At 41.0% G+C, this 25,947-nt stretch overlaps 1 protein-coding gene across 1 annotated transcript; it reads right to left on the minus strand.

Annotated features, from left to right (window-relative positions):
* Window positions 1-8,632: 8,632 nt before the first annotated feature.
* tvp23b (trans-golgi network vesicle protein 23 homolog B (S. cerevisiae)) lies at window positions 8,633-25,317 on the minus strand. Its single transcript, XM_072242173.1, has 7 exons — window positions 25,179-25,317; window positions 25,003-25,085; window positions 23,008-23,152; window positions 21,236-21,325; window positions 20,271-20,402; window positions 19,364-19,492; window positions 8,633-10,122 (listed from the first exon to the last, which is right to left on the minus strand). Exons 1-7 carry the CDS (start codon window positions 25,188-25,190, stop codon window positions 10,090-10,092), a joined length of 624 nt encoding a protein of 207 aa, XP_072098274.1. The 5' UTR covers window positions 25,191-25,317; the 3' UTR covers window positions 8,633-10,089.
* Between the last annotated feature and the right edge of the window lie 630 nt (window positions 25,318-25,947).

Below are 25,947 nucleotides of genomic sequence, written 5' to 3' on the forward strand. Positions count from 1 at the left end.
AACTCACCACTACGGATCGGGAAGAAATGGCAAAGGACAAAGACGGTGCGTGGTGGATTTCCGAAAGACAAAGGAAGTGGCGATGTCAGGCGCTGTACTCAGACATTATACGTCCACATGTGAAGTTTGTTTGTGACACCTTGCCTTATGGTATAGATGCAGACGTGTCACATGGTATGAATGATGGAAGTGAACGCTCACATTCTTTGCATCACATTCCCTTACGGCTGCAGAGAAAAATTATGCACAGAGGCCTTGAGTCTGGGGTGTAAAACATTTCAACCAGTACTTGTATGGGGGAGAGTTTGGCCTCAATACTGATCACCAACCACTAGTGTCCATATTCAATCCACAGAAGGTCATTCCACTTAACAGCAGCAGCACAAATGCAGAGATGGTCTCAGTTTCTTGGAGGACACAATTACAAGGTCAAATTCACGGAAATGCTGATGGATTGGTCTGTTTACCCTTGGAAAAAGGAAATACTTGGAAAATTTCCAAAAGAGGGCTCTCCTCTTGACATATTCTCCCTCTTACGGCACAGATGATCCAAAGGGAAACTAGAAAAGACCGCACACTGTCTCAGGTGTATGTGGCAACTCAAAATAGCAGGAATGTGCATCAGAAGTTCCAGTTCCCCCATTTTTACTGGTGCTGGGATGAACTTGCTCTTGAGGGAGGTCGCCATATGTGGGGGTCGAGAGTTGTTGTACCATCCCAACTGAGAGCTAAACTGTTGGAGGAGCTGCATGCTGGTCATCTAAGCATGGTCAGAATAAAAGTGTTGGCTCAAAGCTTTGTCTGGTGGTCTGGGATAGGTCGGCAAATCAGACAGCTTGCCTTGCACCATTCGGGATGCAAACACATCCAGAAGAAAGATGTGCAGAGCTGTCAGCACCATTTCCTACAGTTCCACAGTCAACTCTTACACAGCTTACAGTTTACAGCTAAGCAGGGAGGAGTGTAGTGTACTAAATATTTCAGTAATATTGTAAATATATTCTTTGATTAAGCACTGTTTGCTTACATAATTGATTATTGGGTATACACAAGAAATGTAGGAAAGGGCATACATCACTTTGCCACCATGTTATAGTGAGCACGTGACTAAAGAAAAACTAAATACAAGTATCCCCGGGCTCCTATGGTTTTCTCTCAATTAGTTTTTGGAGTTACAAAATGTATCAATTACCACACAAGGATTTACGTCACTCTTACGTACTTCTCTGAGATGTGTATAATTAAACAATCTGCCAAAAATGACACTAGTAATGTTGGCTTTTGTTTCACATCAACCTCTAATTGTCCCTGAATTAAACCACAATTAAGAATCAAGGTCCAGAATCACATACTGATCAGAGCAGATGAAGATTAGAAACTATTTTCCTTGAAAGATGTTAAAGCAAATGGATTCTTACATTCCACTGGTTTGGTGGCTGCTAAAACTCGCTTTTTAAAATAAAAATCCAGATACTTAATCACCTGAATTTGAATTCTCCAGTTGGCATGGAAAGATTCAAACTCATACCTCTGCATCAATGGTACAGAATACTGACTGCTAATCTCGTAACTACCGGCGTAGTTACTGCTACTTACTGTCTTTGTTAGTGCAGACAGCAAATAATTGGAGCGGAAAATAGACATAATATGTTGAGGAGATAAACGGTTTAATTTTAGGAGGCTTTTTCCTGCAATGTTTATTGAAAATCAATATCCTGTTCTCAGTGGTGGGTACCTACAACAACTGTTAGTGCTGTGCACATCAAAGAATTAACATCTGCTGAAAATTTGTTATTTCAACAGTGTAATTTTGGTGCACTTTGCATGCCTTCAGTGTGTCCCAAAATATCTCTAACCCAAAAAAAATGTCACTGAATGTTGGCACTGCTGTTACATAGGTGAACTGCTAATATGCACAGTAAGTTGTGATAAGCAGCAGTGAAAAGAATGTGAAAATAATCTGTTCTGCTTTTCTTCTTCTGAGGCAATCCCTTAGAAAATATCAAGCATTATATTTGTTGCATGGTGCAGCATACAGGTAAAGGAGGCCCTGTGACCTAGTCCTGCTTCTATCCAATTTTTAATGTCACCTTCTCCCTAAATTTAAAAGAAAATAGTCTTAAATTATATTTCACAGGGCAGTGGGTTGCCGACTCTGACTAGATGGATAACAAGTGATGCACGCCAATTGATAATGACATTTCATTCTCATTGCATTGTCCCGGCCAGCACATTAAATATGGTCCTTTGGGAGCTGCTGACATCTGTGGATTTTGCACTGGTGTCATCACAACAACACCAACACCACGAACTGAGGATCAGAGGTAGTGTGGACTTCAAGCTCAATGCAGCAAGTTAGGCCAAAGGGATTACAGTATTTCCACTCTGTGCGACTCTGCATCTTAACCAACGGGCTAAAGTCTTTTATAGCACTAATTAAAACAGCAAAAACTTACCAGTGGATTCCAATTAAAAACTACAGATGATTGCTTAAGCACTGCTCTGCTTTAGAACTGGAATATAAAACATGACTTGCTAAGTTTAAACTTTATAATTCAAGTCATCTTCAACATGAGAGAAATATATACTTATGCCCATGTCACAATATTTACAAAGATTCTGACACGCAAACAGCCTGAAGCCTTCCCTAACCATTCACAACCACAAAAGAATGGCTGCATCACAATCTTTTTGCTATACTTAAACAACATTTTTGTTTCAGATTAATAACACTTATGTTATCAATGTATACAGTGCCGATAAAATGTATTCAACCCCCCCCCCTTGGAAGTTCCCATGTGCTATTATTTTACAATATTGAATCACAGTGGATTTAATTTGGCTTTTTTGATACTGAAAAGGACTCTTTTGTGTCAAAGAGAAAACAGTTTTCGATAAAGTGATCTAAATTAATTACAGCTATAAAACACAAAATAATTGATTGCAGAAATATTCACCCCCTTCAAGTCATTCTTCAGTAGATGCACCTTTGGCAGCAAGTACAGCTTTGAGTCTGTGTGGATAGGTCTCTATCAGCTTTGCACATCTAGACACTGCAATTTTTCCCCAATCTTCTTTACAAAACTGCTCAAGCTGTGTCAGATTGCATGGGGATCATGAGTGAACAGCACTTTTCAAGTCCAGCCACAAACTCTCAATTGGATTGAAGTCTGGACTCTGACTTGGCCACTCCAGGACATTAACTTTGTTGTTGTTAAGCCATTCCTGTGTAAATCTGACTTGAGGTCATTGTCTTACTGGAAAATAAATATGTTCCCAAATCGCAGTTCTCTTGCAGACTGCATCAGGTTTTCCTCCAGGATTTCCCTGTATTTTGCTGCATTCATTTTACCCTTTGCCTTCACAAGCTCTCATGGCCTGCTGCAGAGAAGCATCCCCACAGCATGATGCAGCCACCACCATGCTTCATGTTAGGGATGGTGTGTTTCTGATAATGCACAGTTTTTGGCTTATGCCAAACATAGTGTTTAGTCTGATGGCCTAAAAGCACAATTTTGGTTTCATCAGACCATAGAACCTTCTTCCAGCTGACTTCACAGTCTCCCACATGCCATCTGGCAAACTCTAGCCATGATTTCATGCGAGTTTTTTTCAGCAATGGGCTTTCTGTTTGCCACTCTCCCACAGAGTTGCAACTGGTGACAGTGATGGTAAGAATTGGAGGAGATGGCAGTTGAATGCGTGACTGAGGAGTTGGTGCAGGGAGCAGAGATTCAGATTTTTAGATCATTGGGATCTCTTCTGGGGAAGGTGGGACCTGTACAGATTGGATGGTTTGCACCTGAACTCAAGGGGGAACAATATCCTTGCAGGTAGGTTTGCCAGTATGGTTCGGGAGGATTTAAACTAATTTGCAAGGGGAATGGGACCCAGAGCGATAGAGCAGTGAAAGAAGCGCATGGAGTAAAGCCAGATCTAACTTACAGAGAGGCTTTGAGGAAAGAGAAGCAGAATAAACGGTGTAAAGACAGTAAGGTAGAAGGGCTGAAATGTGTGTACCTCAATGCAAGAAGCATCAGGAACAAAGGTGATGAACTGAGAGCTTGGATACATACATGGAATTATGATGTAGTGGCCATTACAGAGACTTGGCTGGCACCAGGGCAGGAATGGATTCTCAATATTCCTGGATTTCAGTGCTTTAAAAGGGATAGAGAGGGCGGGAAAAGGGGAGGAACAGTGGCATTACTGGTCAGGGATACTATTACAGCTACAGAAAGGGTGGGTAATGTAGCAGGATCCTATTTTGAGTCAGTATGGGTGGAAGTCAGGAACAGGAAGGGAGCAGTTACTCTATTGGGAGTATTCTATAGGCCCCCTGGTAGCAGCAGAGATACAGAGAAGCAGATTGGGAAGCAGATTTTGGAAAGGTGCAAAAATAACAGGGTTGTTATCATGGGTGACTTTAACTTCCCTAATATTGATTGGCACCTGATTAGTTCCAAGGGTTCAGATGGGGCAGAGTTTGTTAAGTGTGTCCAGGATGGATTCCTGTCACAGTATGTGGACAGGCCGACTAGGGGGAATGCCACACTAGATCTAGTACTAGGTAATGAACTGGGTCAGGTCACAGATCTCTCAGTGGGTGAGCATCTGGGGGACAGTGACCACTGCTCCCTGGCCTTTAGCATTATCATGGAAAAGGATAGAATCAGAGAGGACAGGAAAATTTTTAATTGGGGAAAGGCAAATTATGAGGCTATAAGGCTAGAACTTACGGGTGTGAATTGGGATGATGTTTTTGCAGGGAAATGTACTATGGACATGTGGTCGATGTTTAGAGATCTCTTGCGGGATGTTAGGGATAAGTTTGTCCCAGTGAGGAAGATAAAGAATGGTAGGGTGAAGGAACCATGGGTGACAAGTGAGGTGGAAAATCTAGTCAGGTGGAAGAAGGCAGCATACATGAGGTTTAGGAAGCAAGGATCAGATGGGTCTATTGAGGAATATAGGGAAGCAAGAAAGGAGCTTAAGAAGGGGCTGATAAGATCAAGGGGGCATGAAAAGGCCTTGGCAAGTAGGTTAAAGGAAAACCCCAAGGCATTCTTCAATTATGTGAAGAAAAAAAGGATGACAGGAGTGAAGGTAGGACCGATTAGAGATAAAGGTGGGAAGATATGCCTGGAGGCTGTGGAAGTGGGCGAGGTCCTCAATGAATACTTCTCTTCAGTATTCATCAATGAGAGGGAACTTGATGATGGTGAGGACAATATGAGTGAGGTTGATGTTCTGGAGCATGTTGATATTAAGGGAGAGGAGTTGTTGGGGTTGTTAAAATACATTAGGACAGATAAGTCCCCGGGGCCTGATGGAATATTCCCCAGGCTGCTCCCCGAGGCAAGAGAAGAGATTGCTGAGCCTCTGGCTAGGATCTTTATGTCCTCGTTGTCCACGGGAATGGTACCGGAGGACTGGAGGGAGGCGAATGTTGTCCCCTTGTTCAAAAAAGCAGTAGGGATTGTCCGGGTAATTATAGATGAGTGTGCCTTACATCTGTGGTGGGAAAGCTGTTGGAAAAGGTTCTTAGAGATAGGATCTATAGGCATTTAGAGAATCATGGTCTGATCAGGGACGGTCAGCATGCCTTTGTGAAGGGCAGATCGTGTCTAACTAGCCTGATAGAGTTCTTTGAGGAGGAGACCAGACATATAGATGAGCATAGTGCTGTGGATGTGATCTATATGGATTTTAGTAAGGTATTTGACAAGGTTCCACACGGTAGGCTTATTCAGAAAGTTAGAAGGCATGGGATCCAGGGAAGTTTGGCCAGGTGGATTCTGAATTGGCTTGCCTGCAGAAGGCAGAGGGTGGTGGTGGAGGGAGTACATTCAGATTGGAGGATTGTGACTAGTGGTGTCCCACAAGGATCTGTTCTGGGACCTCTACTTTTCGTGATTTTTATTAACGACCTGGATGTGGGGGTAGAAGGGTGGGTTGGCAAGTTTGCAGACGACACAAAGGTTGGTGGTGTTGTAGATAGTGTAGAGGATTGTCAAAGATTGCAGAGAGACATTGATAGGATGCAGGAGTGGGCTGAGAAGTGGCAGATGGAGTTCAACCCGGAGAAGTGTGAGGTGGTACACTTTGGAAGGACAAACTCCAAGGCAGCGTACAAAGTAAATGGCAGGATACTTGATAGTGTGGAGGAGCAGAGGGATCTCAGGGTACATGTCCACAGATCCCTGAAAGTTGCCTCACAGGTAGATAGGGTAGTTAAGAAAGTTTATGGGGTGTTAGCTTTCATAAGTCAAGGGATAGAGTTTAAGAGTCGCGATGTAATGATGCAGCTCTATAAAACTCTGGTTAGGCCACACTTGGAGTACTGTGTCCAGTTCTGGTCACCTCACTATAGGAAGGATGTGGAAGCATTGGAAAGGGTACAGAGGAGATTTACTAGGATGCTGCCTGGTTTAGAAAGTATGCATTATGATCAGAGATTAAGGGAGCTAGGGCTTTACTCTTTGGAGAGAAGGAGGATGAGAGGAGACATGATAGAGGTGTACAACATAATAGGAGGAATAGATAGAGTGGGTAGCCAGTGCCTCTTCCCCAGGGCACCACTGCTCAATACAAGAGGACATGGCTTTAAGGTAAGGGATGGGAAGTTCAAAGGGGATATTAGAGGAAGGTTTTTTACTCAGAGAGTGGTTTGTGCGTGGAATGAACTGCCTGAGTCAGTGGTGGAGGCAGATACACTAGTGAAGTTTAAGAGACTACTAGACAGGTATATGGAGGAATTTAAAGTGGGGGCGTATATGGGAGGCAGGGTTTGAGGGTCAGCATAACATTGTGGGCCAAAGGGCCTGTACTGTGCTGTACTATTCTATGTTCTATGGTGAAACACCTGGGCAACAGTTACTGTATTCGCAGTCTCTCCCATCTCAGGCACTGAAGCTTGTAACTCCTCCAGAGTTGTGAAGCCTCCCTCACTAGTCTCCTTCTTGCACGGGTCACTCAAGTTTTTGAGGATGGCTTGCTCTAGGCAGATTTATAACTGTGTCATATTCTTGATGATTGACTTAACTGTACTCCAAGGGATATTCAGTGGCTTGGAAATTTTCTTGCATCCATCTTCCAACTTGTGCTTTTCAATAGCCTTTTCACGGAGTTGCTTGGAGTGCTCTTTTGTCTCCATGGTGTAGTTTTTGCCAGGATACTGACTCCCCAGTAGTTGGACCTTCCTAATACAGGTGTATTTTTACAGGTGATCTCCATTTAACAAATTACATGACTTTAAAACCAATTGGTGCACTAGTGATGATTTGGTGTGTCATATTAACGGGGGTGAATACTTATGCAATCAATTATTGTTTTTACATTTGTGATTAATTTAGATCACTTTGTATTCACTTTAACGTGAATCTTTTTCTGTTGATCAGTGTCAAAAAAGCCAATTAAATCCACTGTGAATCAATGTTATAAAACAATAAAACATGAAAACTTCCAAGAGGGTGTGAATACTTCTTATAGGCACAGTATATTGGGTCTGCTGTTATTTTGTCCCTAAAATGAATACACAGTGGATTCTTAATAATTGGGATTTATCAGGCCCAGTACATTTTTACCTAATTAAACAGCTGTCCCAATTAGCTGAGGTGTCATAGAAAAGTTAAAAAGGTATTAAAAAAGATAAACCTATCACTTAACTGAATAACAAATTATGTATTTATTGAAATACAGAACAACTTAGTGATGAAGCCTCCGTCGGTCAGGGTCAACCATGGACGTCGTGTCCTAGCTGTCTAGGTACGCAAGCCAGGGCAGTACAATATGGAGAGCAAGCTGTTGCCCGTGTAGCAAGTTCCCCCCTCCCCCATGTAACTGATGAACCCAAAGAAATGGTAGAGACTGATACAGCTTGGCACCAGCAGTGACCCAGGAGCTCCCAGTCAGTGTTGAACTTAGCATAGGATTGCATTAGGGACTCCAGCTCTGGAATTTTCCCCTCGGGCTTTACTTCCAAAGCTTTCCCCATAAGTGGGTATAGTTGCAAGGCAGTGGAGGTTTGAAATCAAAGTTTTCCTTCTCCTAGGTGAGTCGCCAACTACGGCAATTTAATACATTACTAATATTACCACCATACTATAAAACTGTATTGGATCCTAATAGTTAACTATGGCAGAATTCATCCAGCGTACGCGGCTGTGTTATTTTGATTGAGTGTAACTGAACAAGATCAGCAGAGTCACCTAGGTCAGATAATGAGCTTTCAATGGTTGCATCTTCCAAGTACTCATTTTCATTGTAACATTCAAGATTATCATAACCTTCAAGTGCTTCATTGTTCCTAACTTGAAGTAGTGAAATCATTTCACTGTCACTGCCGGCTGTGCCTAGCATTTCCAAGCCCAAAGCTAGTTAGAAACCGTTCATCAAGTCTCCTGTCCCAATCAGTCCCAAAGAAACAAAGGGAATCCTAGCTATTTTTTTGATTAGTTTTTGTTCTTTAAGAGTTGTCCCAAATAAGGGGCTGACCCAATTAACTGATTGACCAGAATTGAGTGTATCATGCACTGAGTAATAAGCAATTACATGCATGGATTCATAATATAATCCATTTGTCAGTTTTGTATTTGGGTAACAAAGGGGGAAATAAAAGCAAATTGCCGGCTTTGAATGGGAATATATTATTTATTGTTATCACCAATTTAGTTGTAATTTATAGTGGAAGCCAAAAATTGGTATACCCAAACCTTTCTAAAACTCAAAATACCTATTTTTTGCAACAAATAGAATCCCCCCAAAAATTTCAAGCTCGACCTATATCACAGACTATTATCTACAAGAGTGCAAACATGATCAGAACTGTCAAAATTGGCAGCTTCAGTTATTAACACCTTCGTTTATGAAATATTGATTTTTCTCTAGATATTAGAATAACATTTCTGTTCCATTAGAAATTGTACAGACACGAAATGTACTTATCACCAGATGCTAAAAGATTTGTTAATTTCATCATAATAAGGCTCTCTGTTCAAAATTATGCCTCTTCATATTATGGCAAAATGTTGAAAATGATCTTAAAAATAGGGCTTGAGTTTTGTGCTTGATTATAAAACACAGTTATCATCCACAGCAGAAGTTTCCTGTGGAAAAACAACCATGGCTTCTTGTAAAGAAACGTCATCTGCTTTGGATGCAAATAATAGCCAAAATATTAAGACAAAATATAAACCCTTCTTTGCAATTGGCTGCAGATTTCATTAAGATATCTAGAGTTGACTATCATTTTAAAGTTTAATTATTTCATACCTATAAATGAAAATTCAAAATCAGAATGCTATGTCATCAGAAACATTTCCATGCTTCATGACAGCTTATTTTGACTGATTATTTGGTAGTAGCTCACTGACTGTATTATGGCTATGACTTGACATCCTTCATAGCTTCATTCACCAACTAAATCTTCACAACTTTAATCACACTTTCCAAATTCTATTTTAATAATCCTAGAAACACCAAGTCCATATAAAAGTATATTTTGCCTAATTTTCTTAGTTTACAATCTGACATGTAAGGTATTGAAACATGAATTTATTGTTCTACTTTATAAAATAAACATCATAATGCTGTAATGCATGCTGTTAAAATCCTGGCTCCTTCAGAAACGTTTTACAGATCTTTCACTACACTAGCATTAGAAAGCACACAGCATTTCTAAACATAGTCTTCCTCCACCAGCATCCGTGTATGTTTATTATAAAAGTTTTAAACATTAGCTAGATCCCATTTGCCAACAACCTCATTCCCCCACCATTTTCTAAAGTGTGACAAGAATACCCTCACACCAAGCTACATCAGATTATCAATTTGGAATGATTCTAAAATTATTTCTTCCTTCAAAAGTTCATTTCATGCTCAATCACACACAATTGATTTTGAAGTTGAGATGGACAACGTCCAATAATTAACTCATAAAAAAGTAACAAATCATAAAGATAACTATTTGCCGCTAGGCTTGTGAATGCTAAGGAAAACATCTGAAAATTGCCATTGTTGTGAATCATCAGCTGTTCAGTGCTGAAAATACAGTGTGTCAGGTTTATTTTCCAAAATGACCTTCCTTTTTTACGAATCGGTTTTCTCCTCTGTTTTTAATGCCTGTGAATAAACGGGAAATGAATTAGAACATAAAACACAGAAGTTAATCAACAAGGTTCCAACTATTTTTGTTGTTCTTCCTAACAGATGCTTGTAGTACTGCACGCACCGTGGCTTTATTGTACATTCAGATCATACATGTCAGTGATACTAAACCCGATTCTGAAAAATTTCAACCACTATTGGAAGAAACTTAGTAGAACACAGTCTGTGCATCACTCATTGCTATGTTAATCTAATTAATACTTGATTTAAATAAGGTACATGTTCGTGTCAATTACGTCCATTTTTACGGATGGTGGTAGAGGTAAATGCATTACGGGCATTAAGAAACTCTTAAAATAGGCACATGGATGATAGAAGAATCAGGAGCTATGTAAGAGGGATGGGTGAGATTGATCTTACGAGTAGGTTAAAAGGTCAGCACAACACTGTGGACTGAAAGCTCTGTACTGTGTTATTTCATTCTTTTCACTTCATTTTGTTCTGTAGTTCAAATTGGAAACGTATGCAGTGCCTTTACCAGGTACATTATAAACTGGTAAAACACTTCTTCACATTGAGTAGCAAGCTCCCATCTGGTTCCTCTACTTGCTGCCAAAGTCACTGCATAACCACTAAAATTCAATGCAAATAGACATCATTTGCTGCTTATTTTTGTAAAGATGTACAAGGTAATCCCAACAGCAGCTACAGAGAGGAAGGAGTGATGGCCAGAAACACATTCTCTGTTACACAGAACTTTGTGACACAGGTCTGACATATCAGGAGAGATTGTGTAGACGAGGTCTAGACTTCACTCGCCCCATCACTGAACTGTTCCCACAACCTATCGACTCATTTTCAAAGACTCTTCATCTCACGCTCCCAATATTTATTGCTTATATTGCAATATTTATTGCTTATTATTTTTTTCTTTTGTATTTTCACAATTTGTTGTCTTTTGCACACTGGTTGTCCGCTTTGTTTATGCGGTGTTTCTATTATAGTCATTGGATTTATTGAGTATGACCCCAAGAAAATGAATCTCAGGGTTGTAATGATGACATACAGTACATGTACTTTGAATTTTTCTCTCAAATGAATTTCTTTCTCTAAGTGATCTCCATGAAACTGTAATAATATTCTAAGGCTCAATGGGCTGGACATTTCACGATGTTTTCCTTGGCCGAGAAACCTGAAAATATGATGAAATTTTTCTTTTACTCAGATAGATGCAAGATGGTGGAGCGGAATAGGGGAAAGGAATGTTGTGCGGTCAGCAGATAAAAGATAAGGGGGTCAATACCCAAGTCGATGTGAAGTTGGTAGGAGCAATACTCCAAAGGTTGATCAGAAAGTGGACTAATGTTGGGCCGAAACATAACCAGTGGTTGATCACCATCACCACCCCACATCCACCCTGAAAGATATCAAGGCCAAGAACAAAGGCTAGTGGGCAGCGGGCCTGAACAATCAAGAAAGCTTCTTACACTAGACCAACCCGAGAACCAACAGGCAACTTAGTTTCCCTTTAAACAAGTCCAAAAGCAGGTTCAACTCTTCAATTAGGATTTGCTTCATTTGCAATGCCAAACAGCACATTGTAAATCATTTGTCATCACTATGTTGTGTTTAGCCATTGGGATTTTGATAGTTTAATTGCAGGGTCAAGTAGTGTCTGTAATCCAATAACAGCTGCTGCAGTGTATAGATTACTCATTTTTTGACTATTTTAAAGTCACAGAGTACTACAGCACAGAAGAAGGCCCTTCAGCCCAACCAGTCCATGCCAGCCTCTCATAAACAGGTTCACCCTCTTGGAAGCTGTTGGGACAGAAGATGATGCCAGCCTGAGAGGCGGTCAGGTCTGCGAGTCAACAATTGGCACTGAAGCAAAGCCGAGGAGACAGACATCAGGCAGAGCCGTGGTATTAGGGGACTCCATAGTGAGAGGTACAGAAAGGGGTTTCTGTGGCAACAGGCGAGATTTAAGGATGGTGTGTTGCCTCCCTGGTGCCGGGATCCAGGATGTCATGGACTGATTGCAGGGAATCCTCAAGAGTGAAGGTGAACATCCGGAAGTGGTGGTGCATGTTGGCACAAATGACATGGGGAAGAAGAGGAAAGACATTCTACAGCGTGACTTCAGAGAACTCCGAAGAAGTCTGAAAAGCAGGACTTTCAGGGTGGTTATCTCCGGTTTGCTTCCAGTTCCTCGTGCTGGAGTGGGCAAGAACAGGGAGATAATGGATCTGAATGTGTGGCTGAGGAACTGGTGCAGGAAGCAAGGATTTACATTCTTGGACCATTGGGGTATATTTCGGGGTAAGGATGAATTGTACAAAAGGGACGGGTTGCACCTTAATAAACGGGGCATCAGCATTCTGGCAGGCAGGTTTGCCTCTGCAACATGGGTGTGTTTAAACTAAGTAGTGCGGGGGGAGGGGATGAACTGGAAACATAAGGATGGAGATAAAGGGAAAGTGAGAATAAGAAAAGTTAAGAAAGACAGCAGAATCAACAGAGCAGAAAGCTCAAGAGGGGATCGTACAGTACAGCCAAGTGAAATAGGAATTGATATGGGAGGTGAGGGGAGTAATGAATTAAAAGTATTGTATATGAATGCACAGAGTATAAGAAATAAAGTGGACGAGCTTGAGGCACAGTTGGAAATTGGGAAGTATGATGTTGTGGGAATAACAGAGACATGGCTTCAAGTGGACAGGGCCTGGGAAATGAATATTCAAGAGTATACGTCCTATCGAAAGGACAGACTGATGGGCAGAGGGGGTGGGATGGCTCTGTTGGTGAAGAATGATATTCAGTCCCTTGCGAGTGGGGACATAGAATCAGGAGACGTAGAGTCAGTATGGATAGAACTGAGAAATTCTAAGGGTAGAAAGACCCTAACGGGAGTTATCTTCAGGCCCCCGAACAGTAGTCTGGATATAGGGTGTAAATTGAATCAAGAGTTAAAACTGGCATGTCGCAAAGGTAATGCTACAGTTGTTATGGGGGACTTCAACATGCAGGTAGACTGGAGGAATCAGGTTGGTACTGGACCCCAAGAAAGGGAATTTGTGGACTCCCTCCGAGATGGATTCTTAGAACAGCTTGTACTGGAGCCTACCAGAGAGAACGCAATTCTAGATTTAGTGTTGTGCAATGAACCGGATTTGATCAGGGACCTCGAGGTAAAGGAGGTAGTGACCAAAATATGATAAGTTTTAATCTACAATTTGGGAGGGAGAAGGGAAACTCGGAAGTGTCAGTATTACAGTTGAACAAAGGGAACTATGGTGCTATGAGGGAGGAGCTGGCCAAAGTTCAATGGAACAATACCCTAGCAGGGATGACAGTGGAACAGCAATGGCAAGTGTTTCTGGGAATAATGCGGAAGGTGCAGGATCAGTTCGTTCCAAAGAGGAAGAAAGATCCTAAGGGGAGGCCGTGGCTGACAAGGGAAGTAATGGACAGTATAAAAATAAAAGAGAGGAAGTATAATATAGCAAAGACGAGTGGGAAGCCGGAGGACTGGGAAACTTTTAAAGAGCAACAGAAGGTAACTAAGAAGGCAATACGTGGAGAAAAAATGAGGTACGAAGGTAAACTAGCCAAGAATATAAAGGAGGATAGTAAGAGCTTCTTTAGGTATGTGAAAAGAAAAAAAATAGTTAAGACCAAAATTGGGCCCTTGAAGACAGAAACGGGTGAATTTATTATGGGGAACAAGGAAATGGCAGACGAGTTGAACAGGTACTTTGGATCTGTTTTCACTAGGGAAGACGCAAACAATCTCCCAGATATAATAGTGGCCGAAGGACCTGGGGTAATGGATGAACTGAAGGAAATCTATATTAGGCAGGAAATGACTGTTGGGTCTGAAGGCTGATAAGTCCCCGGGACCTGATGGTCTGCATCCCAGGGTACTTAAGGAGGTGGCTTTAGAAATTGTGGATGCATTGGTAATCATTTTCCAATGTTCTATAGATTCAGGATCAGTTCCTGTGGATTGGAGGGTGGCTAATGTTGTCCCTCTCTTCAAGAAGGGAGGAAGAGAGAAAACAGGGAATTATAGACTGGTTAGCCTGATGTCGGTGGTGGGAAAGATGCTGGAGTCAATTATAAAAGATGAAATTACGACACATCTGAATAGCAGAAACAGGATCGGTCCGAGTCAACATGGATTTACGAAGGGGAAATCGTGCTTGACTAATCTTCTGGAATTTTTTGAGGATGTAACTATGAAAATGGACAAGGGAGAGCCAGCGGATGTAGTGTACCTGGACTTTCAGAAAGCCTTTGATAAAGTCCCACATAGGAGATTAGTTGGCAAAATTAGGGCACATGGTATTAGGGGCAGAGTACTGACATGGATTGAAAATTGGCTGGCTGCCAGAAAGCAAAGAGTAGTGATTAATGGGTATATTTCGGAATGGCAGGAGGTGACCAGTGGGGTACCGCAGGGTTCAGTGTTGGGACCGCAGCTGTTTACAATATATATTAATGATTTAGATGAGGGAATTAAAAGTAACATTAGCAAATTTGCCAATGACACAAAGCTGGGTGGCAGTGTGAAATGTGAGGAGGATGTTATGAGAATGCAGGGTGACTTGGACAGGCTGGGTGAGTGGGCAGATGCATGGCAGATGCAGTTTAATGTGGATAACTGTGAGGTTATCCACTTTGGTTGTAAGAACAGGAAGGCAATTTTCTAAATGGAGTCAAGTTAGGGAAAGGGGAAGTACAACGAGATCTAGGTGTTCTTGTACATCAGTCACTGAAAGCAAGCATGCAAGTACAGTAGGCTGTGAAGAAAGCTAATGGCATGCTGGCCTTCATAACAAGGGGAATTGAGTATAAGAGCAAAGAGGTCCTTCTGCAGCTGTACAGGGCCCTGGTGAGACCACACCTGGAGTACTGTGTGCAGTTTTGGTCTCCAAATTTGAGGAAGGACATTCTTGCTATTGAGGGAGTGCAGCGTAGGTTCACAAGGTTAATTCCCGGGATGGCGGGACTGTCATATGTCGAAAGATTGGAGCGACTGGGCTTGTATACTCTGGAATTTAGAAGGCTGAGAGGGGATCTTATTGAAACATATAAGATTATTAAGGGATTGGACACGCTGGAGGCCGGAAGCATGTTCCCGCTGATGGGTGAGTCCAGAACCAGAGGCCACAGATTAAGAATAAGGGGTAGGCCATTTAGAACGGAGTTGAGGAAAAACTTTTTCACCCAGAGAGTGGTGGATGTATGGAATGCTCTACCCCAATAGGCTGTGGAGGCCAAGTCTCTGGATGCTTTCAAGAAAGAGATGGATAGAGCTCTTAAAGATAGAGGAATCAAAGGTTATGGGGATAAGGCAGGAACTGGATACTGATTGTGGATGATCAGCCATGATCACAGTGAATGGCGGTGCTGGCTCACAGGGCCGAATGGCCTACTCCTGCACCTATTGTCAGCCCTATTTTCTGCCTAGGACCATATCCTTCTAAGCACCTCTCATCCATATACATGTCCAAACATCTCTTAAATGTTAGAATTGAACTTGCATCTATTACTTCTGCTAGCAGCAGATTCCAAACTCAAACAATTCTTTGCTGTTTTTTTAAATTAACAAGTTTACTGATTTTTCTTCTGAATGTTTCATGTATTTTTGAGGGTGAATGATCATCATAGAAATTCACAAGTATTCAATTACAGCCTGGAAGCTTGGCTGATTGCTGAGGTTGGCAAGCTCAGTGATCAACCAAACTTTCAAGTAGCCAGCCCGAGCTACCAATATTCCGCAATATTTCATCCAATTACAGTATCAGCTCTGAGCCAGTGAGTTCTGAGACAGGGTTTCAGCAATTGCCAAAAGCTGTTCTGTATACGCAGTTGGCTACTAGGCATTGCACTGAACCATACCTGCCTTGGGACATGTCAACGTACTGGGAAGCAGGTTCCCAAGAGAAAACGACATTGGAAGAAATGGCATTGTCCAAGAGAAGGTAACTGGTGAACTCAGGATCTGCCCATTATTTATATAACCAAGGAGATACAAATTAGAAGACACAGAAGGAAGAAATTAGCCCATGGCCCAAATTCTAGAAGGCAATCAGTTCTCCATCAACTACATTAAGCTATCTGATTAACAAGTTCAATGGTTAAAATGCAACCGTTTCTATGAAATATTCATAGCAGAATTCCAAAGACAAAAAAGAGACCTATCCTCATGCCTGGTCAATACGGAAACCTCAACTAATAACAAATTATCTTATTCTTACACCTTCTGTGTTTGTTAAAATTTGCTGTACATTGACTGTCATGTTTCCTCCACCGCACTGTAGCGCAGGTGACAGCCAATGAAATATCTTGAGGCCATGAAAAGCCCCAGCAGAATTTCACTCTTCTGGATGATTCCATTGGCTAGAAATTGACATCCAAATTAAGATGCTAGTTTGTTGGAAGGAATAACAAATAACACTGTAGTTGTTTCTATAGTGCAAAAGATCCAAAAACAGATAACAAGCATGCCCCTGGATGTTCTGACACCAAATCATTCAGAAATAAGAGAATAATCAAAACCAGATTTGAAAAAAACAAGGAGGGAAGAAAAAATGGAATTCCAGAGATGGTCTGGAAGAGATTCAAAAGGCAAGTGTTGGTAAAGTCCTGAAAACAAGAATGAGCAGGTTAAAGCTAGGATTATGTCAGACTGGGACTAATAACGTCAAAACATCCAGATCAGAGTGCAACATTATATTTCCTGTAACTTAACTTTCCTATGTTTTGCTTATATTTATATAATAATTAACTATATGTGTGCAATTAGTCAATGAATCTTCTGTAATTGTAGTATAACTGATTTTGTATTTTTCTAGAAGCTTCTTTGCAGCCTGTGTCACGCCACTGAATCGGACTATTTCATGGGTTATTTCTTATCACTGGAATGTGCTTTATCTCACTAGTCTGAACTAGTTAATAGTATGAGATGACCTGAACTTTTTTCCTTAGCTCTCCTCCTTTGCTTTCTCTCCCTTCCTTACAGTAGATCAGGAAATATCCAACAACACACGGACAAGCTATGGATGAAGTTAGACTTTAAAGGAGCTAAGATATGGGCAGCAGAGTTTTGGAGATGCACAACCTGAAGGGCTGTGGGGAGAATGCATATATGATGCATAGCACTGAGAACCATCTGAAAGAAAGTTTCAAAAACAATACAGGGTCCCATTCCAGCTTGACTACAAGAGTTTATACAGTCTGCAGAGAATTAAAAAATGAAGATTGGCCTCTTAGGTAACATACGAAATAGCTAACATCTGTTTGGTTGTAAATCAGCATCAATCACCATCTTCAAGCATGAACGAAAGAGAACAGAAAACTGATTTTGATAATCCCAGGAACTCTTAATGTTTTGTATTTTGTAAATGTCTCAAATTTCATACATGGTTCCTTCTGAGGATGCTTACAGAAACATGGAATGTAAAATACCCAAAAGGGAGGGAGGGGAGGGAACGTCGACTCAGATCATGAGAGGCCTGCATTGGGCATTTTCATGCCTTACAAGGCGCAGATTGGAAGTCTGTGTGGGGCGCTACTCCTCGCACAGACTAGAGCAATGCGTGATTAAGTGCCTTGCTCAAGGGCACAAACACGCTGCCACAGCTGAGACTCGAACTAGCGACCTTGAGATCACTAGACGAACGCCTTAACCACTTGGCCATGTGCCCAAAAGGGAGGTCATGTCAAAAATACTCTGTGTTTCTCTCAGACAGACCTAGGAGTTCTTTCAAGAACAAATTTCTAATCCAACTTTGCACAATGCTACACGACAACAGTGTTGCAAACATCAGCAATTTATAAAAATAAGCAGCATCTTCTTAAAGTTATGTTGATAAATTCTTGGATTCCATAAAAGTATGGAAGCTCTTTTGCTAATTTGCAGCAGAAAAAACTTGTTCTCATAAATGTAACGTACATCAGGAAAAAAATGCATTATCAGTTCAAGCGTTATCAAACAACCACGGAAATGCTGAAATGAAAACAGATAAGTAAATCCAGGACTGAAGTGTAAATGCAACATCCCATGTTTGACACTGTTTCAATTTTACAGTAACCAGTTTTTCACTCAACTGTTGATATGTCAGATATATAATGTAAATATTAAACCTATTATGAATATTTTTCTAATATTATGCATAGTATTTATAATCTGTTAAAAACATTAATTAAAAACGTACACAGTGAATAAAGAAAATAAACAATTCTTTATCACTAAACTTAAGTCAATGACTCCATTCAAATGAATTGAATCATTGTTAGTAGAAACCTGCGGTGGTGGTTGTGGTGCCTCCCACCCCTTCAACTCAGTACAGTCTAAAGGTACGCTGGCGCCTGTAAGAGGGGATGTTAGCAGTGTGTTCCACATGCAAAGGAAGCACGAAGTCAAAGATACACAAAACAGTGGAGAGCAAATGGCTCACAGCTCTGACTCAACAGGTCCAAGAAACAGTTTAAAACAGGGGTTCTCTACCTGGGGTCCAAAGATCCCTGGCTTAGTGGTACAGGTCCATGGCAAAAAAAAAGGTTGGGAACCTCTTGACTTAAAAGGGTAATGATAACAGAAAGACTGGAGGAACTGGAACTGTAGTTGAGGCCACTTTAAAAGACTTCTCCAATCATCTTCTGAACCTAAAATCTACTCTACCTCACATTAAGTTTTGTGCGCACTGAGGATTGATCTGATCCTGAATCATATCAGATTCACAAAATGATAATTCAAATATCTTTAATAATATCTACCATGTTCAGAGTCTAATAAAATCTTGGATACACACTAAATACATTATAACCTCTTCAAGATATGGTAATTTGTAAAACATCAAAAAACCCCCCCCCCAAGAGGAACCAAATTTTACTCAATATAAATTACTGCTGAGTAAAAACAGAAGGTAAATCTGACAAATGAATAACCAGACAATTCAAATAAAAGTAATATTATGCCATGTTATATCTGATTCAGCCTATTTTATAAGGATATTTAAAAGTACATGAAAGTTGTGTTGCCAAAGTAAGGAAGCGTTCTAAACTTTTCAAACTAGGAAAGGATTTCAGCACTGCGCAGTGACAGATTCAAGAGATTGTGCAGATGCTATAAACCTTCAGCAACACACACAAAATGCTGGAGGAACTCAGCAAGTCAGACAGTTTCAGTGGAGGGGAATAAACAGTCAACATTTCCAGCCAAGACCCCTCACCAGATTTAACTCACCGTTTTGAAAAGCTGGCGGCCTAGGTAGGAGGTAGCCATGCTGGTCAAATTTTTTCCACTTCCTATTTTGCATTTTATATAACCGTACAGATTAGACCCTTGTAGTGTAACACCCATGATAACCACAGCCTATTCCAAAGAAGAGAGAAAGAACACTTGTAAGATCAATGGAAACAAAACAATCCCCACTATAACCACTGAGTTTGCAAAACTGCTCGTAAAGTAACTTACATCTCTCTGTACTAACCACCATCACCAACCATTTTAGATTCATTTCATGAATTAATTTAATTTCTAAACATTGTAAATGGCACAAGTACAACAGGTACATCACAGAAATCAGCCTCACCTCCAGGGACTCTGGCTGTACTTCTCACTGCCTTAGTAAAGCAGCCAACAATATCAGAGAACCCACCTACCCCACTCCCCCGGACATTCTCTCTTCTCCCAGTGGGCAGAAGATACAAAAGCCTGAAAGCACATACCACCAGGCTCAAGGATAACTACCCTTCTGTTATAAGGTCATCAGGTTCCCATATTATGATACGATGGACTTTTGATATAATAAACCTTGTTATGACCTTGTAGTTTATTGTTTACCTTCACTACACACTTTAGTAGCTATTACACTTTACTCTACATTGTTATTGCTTTACCTTGTTCTATGTCAATGCAGTGTAACGATTAGATTTGTATGAAGTGTGCCAGACAAGTATTTCACTGCATCTCAGTCCACGTGAGAATACTAAACTAATTCCAGTCTGTGTTTATGTAGTAATCGCTTAAAATTTGGAAACCCTATTGAATTCCCTGCTTTTGTATAATGCTACCCCAAAATGATCAATATAATTTTCAAAACAAGATTCTAAATCACCAAATAAAGTTGCAAAGCAGGTCAGGAACTCACCAGCCATTTCAGTTTAAAGGAAAAGAAAGTACTGAAGACAAAAATGACCCACATGATAGGACAGATGATTAATCCCAGCCAAAATATTTTGGATTCAGCTTCAGAAGATACTCTCTTCCTTGTTCCTGAAGGCTATGAAAATCGTACAAAAAATAATTAGAATTACATGTTCTAGTCTCCACCTTATGACATATTATGGCTAACACGAGAGGGCACAGTTTTAAGGTGCTTGGAAGTAGGTACAGAGGAAATGTCAGGGGTAAGTTTTTTTTTTACACAAAGAGTGATGAGTGCAAGGAATGGGCTGCCGGCGACGGTGGTGGAGATGGATACAATAGTGTCTTTTAATAAGACTCCTGAATAGGTACATGGAGCTTAGAAAAAGAGGGCTATGGGTAACCCTGGGTAATTTCTAAAATAAGTAGATGTTTGGCACAGCCTCGTGGGCCAAAGGGCCTGTATTGTGCTGCAGGCTTTCTATGTTTCTAGTTCAGTGCAACAATTACCAGTGTGATTTAATTTAACCAATTCTCTGCTTTCAACTAAATATCAATAAAGACATTTACAACATTACTCACTTTAGCTTTTCATTTATAATTTCCACATTCTATTGTCCATTGATTTATATTGTTTATTCACGTTAGATTGTTGCTTTCAATATTACTTTACATTCACAATTATGATTCATTACAATACATTCATGATCTTTATAATTAAGCATCATATGGTGACTCTTTCGCTTAATACAAATACTTTGCTTACTAATGCAAATTCTATGTCTCTACAGGTGCACCCATCCCACCACTACATCAGACTCAACATAAATGGACAACAGTCAGACCAACCACTAAACAGCAATTATGCTTCCAAGTTTCAAAGAGCACTAATATACCCAGTGCAGGTTGTAATCATGATATCAAAGTCTATTTTGCTTTTATTTAAATAAGGTATTCAATCAAGCATACCTTCCTGGCCTCAAAGATCCACTGACTCTTTCCATTGTCATCAACCTGATTCCACCAACGTAACCCCACTAGCAGCCGGCCAGTGATATTCTGCACCAGAGACAGAAAAGGGCAAGATGATTGAAGGATCAGGTTTCCACATTCACTTATGGCACATAGTCATAGTAATATCACTAACACACAAGATTTCATAAATGTCTGATTCTTAGCTAAAGTGTACTGTCCACTGATGATTTAAAAACGCCATCTACTCAGAAGTAAAATACGGCAAGTGTTTGAAAGCAAGAAATAGTCAGCAAATAGACAACATTTCTAGACAAGGAGCGGGCAAGGGGGAGACTGATCAACTGACAAGAGTTCTTACATTAACTCAAACATGCACTTGCAGGAATTAGTTACAGAAATGAGCATCTGATTGTTAATAGCAGTCAAATACAAGGTAGGGTTGCAAAGCAGTTTGGTTACTGGGCTGGCACCCGTAGAACTCAACTGGTTACATCTTCCAAAAGAATAGGAAACGTGCTGCAATCAGCAATACTACTGCTGACTTGTCATAAAAACTCACCTCTATCAGAGAGGGAAACCTGCCACCTTAAACCAGTCCAGACACTTTAGCACTCACCTTACTGTTCTACAGCAACGGACAACAGACTGGTTGTTTTTTTGGTTTTCCACACCATTCTCTGTAAACTCTCGAGATATGTGTGAAAATCCCAGATCAGCAGCTTCTGAGATACTCAAACCACCCCGTCAAGCACCAACAATCATTCCCTGATCAAGAGATTCACCTTTCTTCCCTGTTTTGATGTTTGGTCAGGGCAACATCTGAACCTTTCAACCATGTCTGCATGTCTTTACGCATTGAGTTACTGCCAGATTATTGGCTGATTAGATATTTGCATTAACCAGCAGTTGTACCTAATAAAGCAGCACTGAGTGCAAGTACGTTTAAAAAGTGACAATATAAAGAAGCAATGGAGAAGAAATAGGGAATTGTTGTCAATCTCCTCACCAGTTCCATGATTACGCTGCAGACTGCAAGGACCATGACAATGATGGGACTATATTGTCTTGACACAGTAATCATATTTAGAGAACCAGCAAAAAAGCATTTGAGACTGTAGAGTTTTAGTCATGCAAATGGTAAACTTCTACTAGAGATTTCCTTGAACTGTTTTTCGTAACATCTTATTTTATCTACTTTCCCCCTCAATCCAATCTTCCTTTTGTTCTCTTTATTTCTACTTCTGTACCTGATATGATTTGAATTCTTTATGTTTCTCACAGTCAATCACTCTAATTTTTATCTTTTTTTAATGGGTTAGCTGTTAGTGGGCCCAATATCATGGTCTTACTGCAGTGTTAACCATTGGCCTTCAAGGTGTTGGGTTGCAAATTAAAACAGTTCCGCAGCTAAGGTGAAAGATCTGGATCATGCTGATGGATTTACCACTCCAACCTCTGAGTCACCAGACTGACTGTGAACACCAAGACAGCAAAGTGCTTGTTTTCACAAATATTCCAACAAAACACATCTCAGAAACTTCTGACTACGGAAAGAAATTAGCTTTCACTTCAATTACAATACAATTAAGGCATCTCTGAGGAGAAAGACCAGATTCAAATATAGCTAGTCATATTTGGTTAAGAAAATATCAAGGGAAAAATGTTGTATCTAATTTCCAAAGAAAGCATTCACTTAGCTAAAAGAAAACATTGAATAGATTCCAGTGCTGTACAATGCAATCTTAGGGGTTCCAAAGGTTACTTACTTTTACAGTCCAGAAGTCACAAGATAGGAGCAAAATTATTGTCACAAAGCAGGCGATAAAGCTTTCGCTGAGGAATTCACAAAGAAGGTAGACAACTATTGCACTAATTCGGAAAAAGAGGTGGAAGAAACATGCCACTGGATGTCTTGAAAAAGATAAGAAAATATGTCAGTAAATCAACTTTAGGTTCTCACAATACAGTCGCACAACAAGTGGATGCAAAAAGGCTGGGCAAAGATCTACATTCGAGGGAGAGTCATACACGGTGGAAAGAGAAATAAAGACGGGAAGAAATGGTGGGTAAGAACTTCAGGGCTTGGTAATTCTAATTGTACTGTAATTAAATTTAGGGATGAGCTGAAATTGAGAGTGAAGACCTGTTGGAATATGTGACTGTAAATGACAGCAGGCATAGAGAAGGGAGAGGCCAGGAAAGATTTAAAATTGAGTAACAATCATAAAATCAATGTATGGCTTATCTAGGGGTGACTGTAGATCAGAAGGCTGACGGACAAAAGGGATTTCATGAGAGTTGCGGAAAAGACACCAAAGCACTGGAAGAGAGAACTTAACTAACTAGGCACTAACTCGGAATGTTTTTGATTGGTAAAGCTGGTGATCGATAAGAGTTTTAGCACCACGTGAGTTGAAGCAAGATCGGAGTCAGTAAATGCTATGTCGGCATTTTTAGAGGTGCTACATACGGTCAGTTATGATGGACATTGCAAACAGTCTAATTCCATTCATACAATTGTCAGGGAGTGCAGTGAAATCCATACTTAGGGAATGGAGCTTGGGAAAGGATCAAAATGTTATAGACACAGAATACAATAGAAATGATTAAAACCAGTAATTAACTGATTGAGATAAACAAAATTAAAATCAAATCAAGTATAAATGTGTAAGATTTTATTGTTTCTCCCAAGGTCATCTGTGCCAAGCCAAAGGTCCATTAATCACTAGAGCAAAAATCTGAAGGTGCTGGAAATTAAAAATGAAAACTAGGAATGCAGTAGGCACTCAACTGAATGAGAAAAATTACTGGGAGGAGAAACAGAACAGATATTTTACTGGAATTATCTAAAATAAACCAAATAAATATAAATATGCTATCGATTCCACTAATTCCACAGGTATTTCCACCAGAAGATACATTTTTCCCAGCCTTTCCCTATCAGCATCTGCCCCCTTTTACTTCATCTCTTCCCACCATCCAGGAACACAAACAAGTGAAGCAATTGAACTTTTTCCAGTTTACTGTGCTGCATTCAGTGTCCGAAATGCAGTCTCCTCTACATAGGAAAAACCAAGCAGATTCGGTGACTGCTTTGCAGAACACCTCCAGTTGCCTGTCAGTTTACTTCGCTGTCCCACTCAGACCTCTGTGTCTTCTCTCTCCTCTATTGCTCCAACAATGGAAGTTTGAAAAAGAGCCCCTCATCTTCTGCAGTGCTATCCAGTGTAGGCTTGAGGAACAGCACCTCACCTTCTGACAAGGCACATTTACAACCCTGAGTCTTAATATGCTTAATCATTTCAAGTAAACCCCTTCTTTTTTCAACAAACCTGGCCACTTCTTCCTACATTAATTTGTTATGTTCAAAACTGATACTGTATCATGTTGTTCCAACTACTGGTTTTTAGAGCAAATGTTACCATGACAACTTTAACTTTCAAGTTTATTCAACCAATCCTCCTAAAGAATTTAACAATTTCCCAGACCTCCCACAGAACTAGTTCTACCTGAACCCTCCAGTTAAACCCTTAAAAGAGCTGAACTTTTTCCCCTTGCTGCAGTTAAAACGTCACCCACTCTTCAGTCCACAAAACCAACCCCACTTCACCCCCATAGAGCTAAAGAAATCCCTTCCCCTCTCCTTCACTCAAGGTCCCCCTCCAACTCCGACCCTGAGGTAATCCCTACCCCTCCTATAATAAACCTGACACCTCACACTGCGAATCTGACCTCTGACCCCCCACCCCTCTCCACATTACCGGATCTTCTTTTTCTTCGGCGTTCGCCGCCCCTCATCTTCAGCATCAAACAGCGACACGTCTTCCGCATCATCACTAGACTCCTGCAAGCAGAGAGGCAGAGACGGGGTGAGCAACAGACGGGTGCGGTGCGGGACGGGACGGGACGGGACTGCGCCCGGGGTCGGTCCTCTCACCTGCCGCATCATCACGGCGCTCCGCCATTGACAGCACTTCCTTACCACGTGCCGCTTGTTTACCGCTCAGGACCCGCGGCACGTCCGGCTCCTGCCGGAGACGGCGGCCAGCTCGCGCGGGCTTCCGGACGTCACGACACGTCACGTCTCCCCTTGGAACGTGGCGCTCTCGCGGACGTTCCGAAAATCGCAACAGTCGGTGATGGGGGGGGAATACCAGGCACTTCCGCATTAGGTCGCGTTCTTCCCTCAAGTCGTATCGCATTTTCGCCTTTAAATAAGAACTTCGCCACTCAGGGTGTAAATATTGTTTTGATCCTCGGTTTTTGTAGGGCTGGATTAAAAAGGCGAAAACGGCGGCCGCATTGCAGACAGCAAGGACCAGTAATGGTTGATTGCGTACTGTGTTTTGGCAATGTTGGAATTTAGGGGAACGTTACTGCCCGCCGACCGACCAACTTATTTTGTCTTATTATGTACTTTTAACGTGGATCAACTGCCACCTGCTTGGGTTGATTACAAAATCCTGAGCGTGAAGATGGTGATGGGCAGCTGAATGCATCACATTTCCAGGAATGGCAGGTGTGCAATAGTCCTATCCCCCCGCACATCCGTATATTATTAATTTTGGACTGCACTCCTGAGGTTTTGGAGTTTATTTTATGTATATATTCTTTGTCATGCTGCAAAACGTTGAGCTGCTAAACTGTGTTTCATTGCTCCACAACAATGACAATAAAGATAATCTTAATCTTAATATGTGTGAGAT

The sequence above is a fragment of the Mobula birostris genome, chromosome 24 (genome assembly GCF_030028105.1).
Source record: "Mobula birostris isolate sMobBir1 chromosome 24, sMobBir1.hap1, whole genome shotgun sequence".
NCBI classification, from domain to species: Eukaryota; Metazoa; Chordata; class Chondrichthyes; order Myliobatiformes; family Myliobatidae; genus Mobula; species Mobula birostris.

Coding starts and splice junctions, on each gene's coding strand:
- tvp23b (XM_072242173.1), bottom strand. Junction 23,153..25,002: donor CCGAAGAAAAAGAAGATCCG/GTAATGTGGAGA, acceptor ATCTTTTTCAAG/ACATCCAGTGGCATGTTTCT. Junction 19,493..20,270: donor CCTTTAAACTGAAATGGCTG/GTGAGTTCCTGA, acceptor TCTTTGGAATAG/GCTGTGGTTATCATGGGTGT.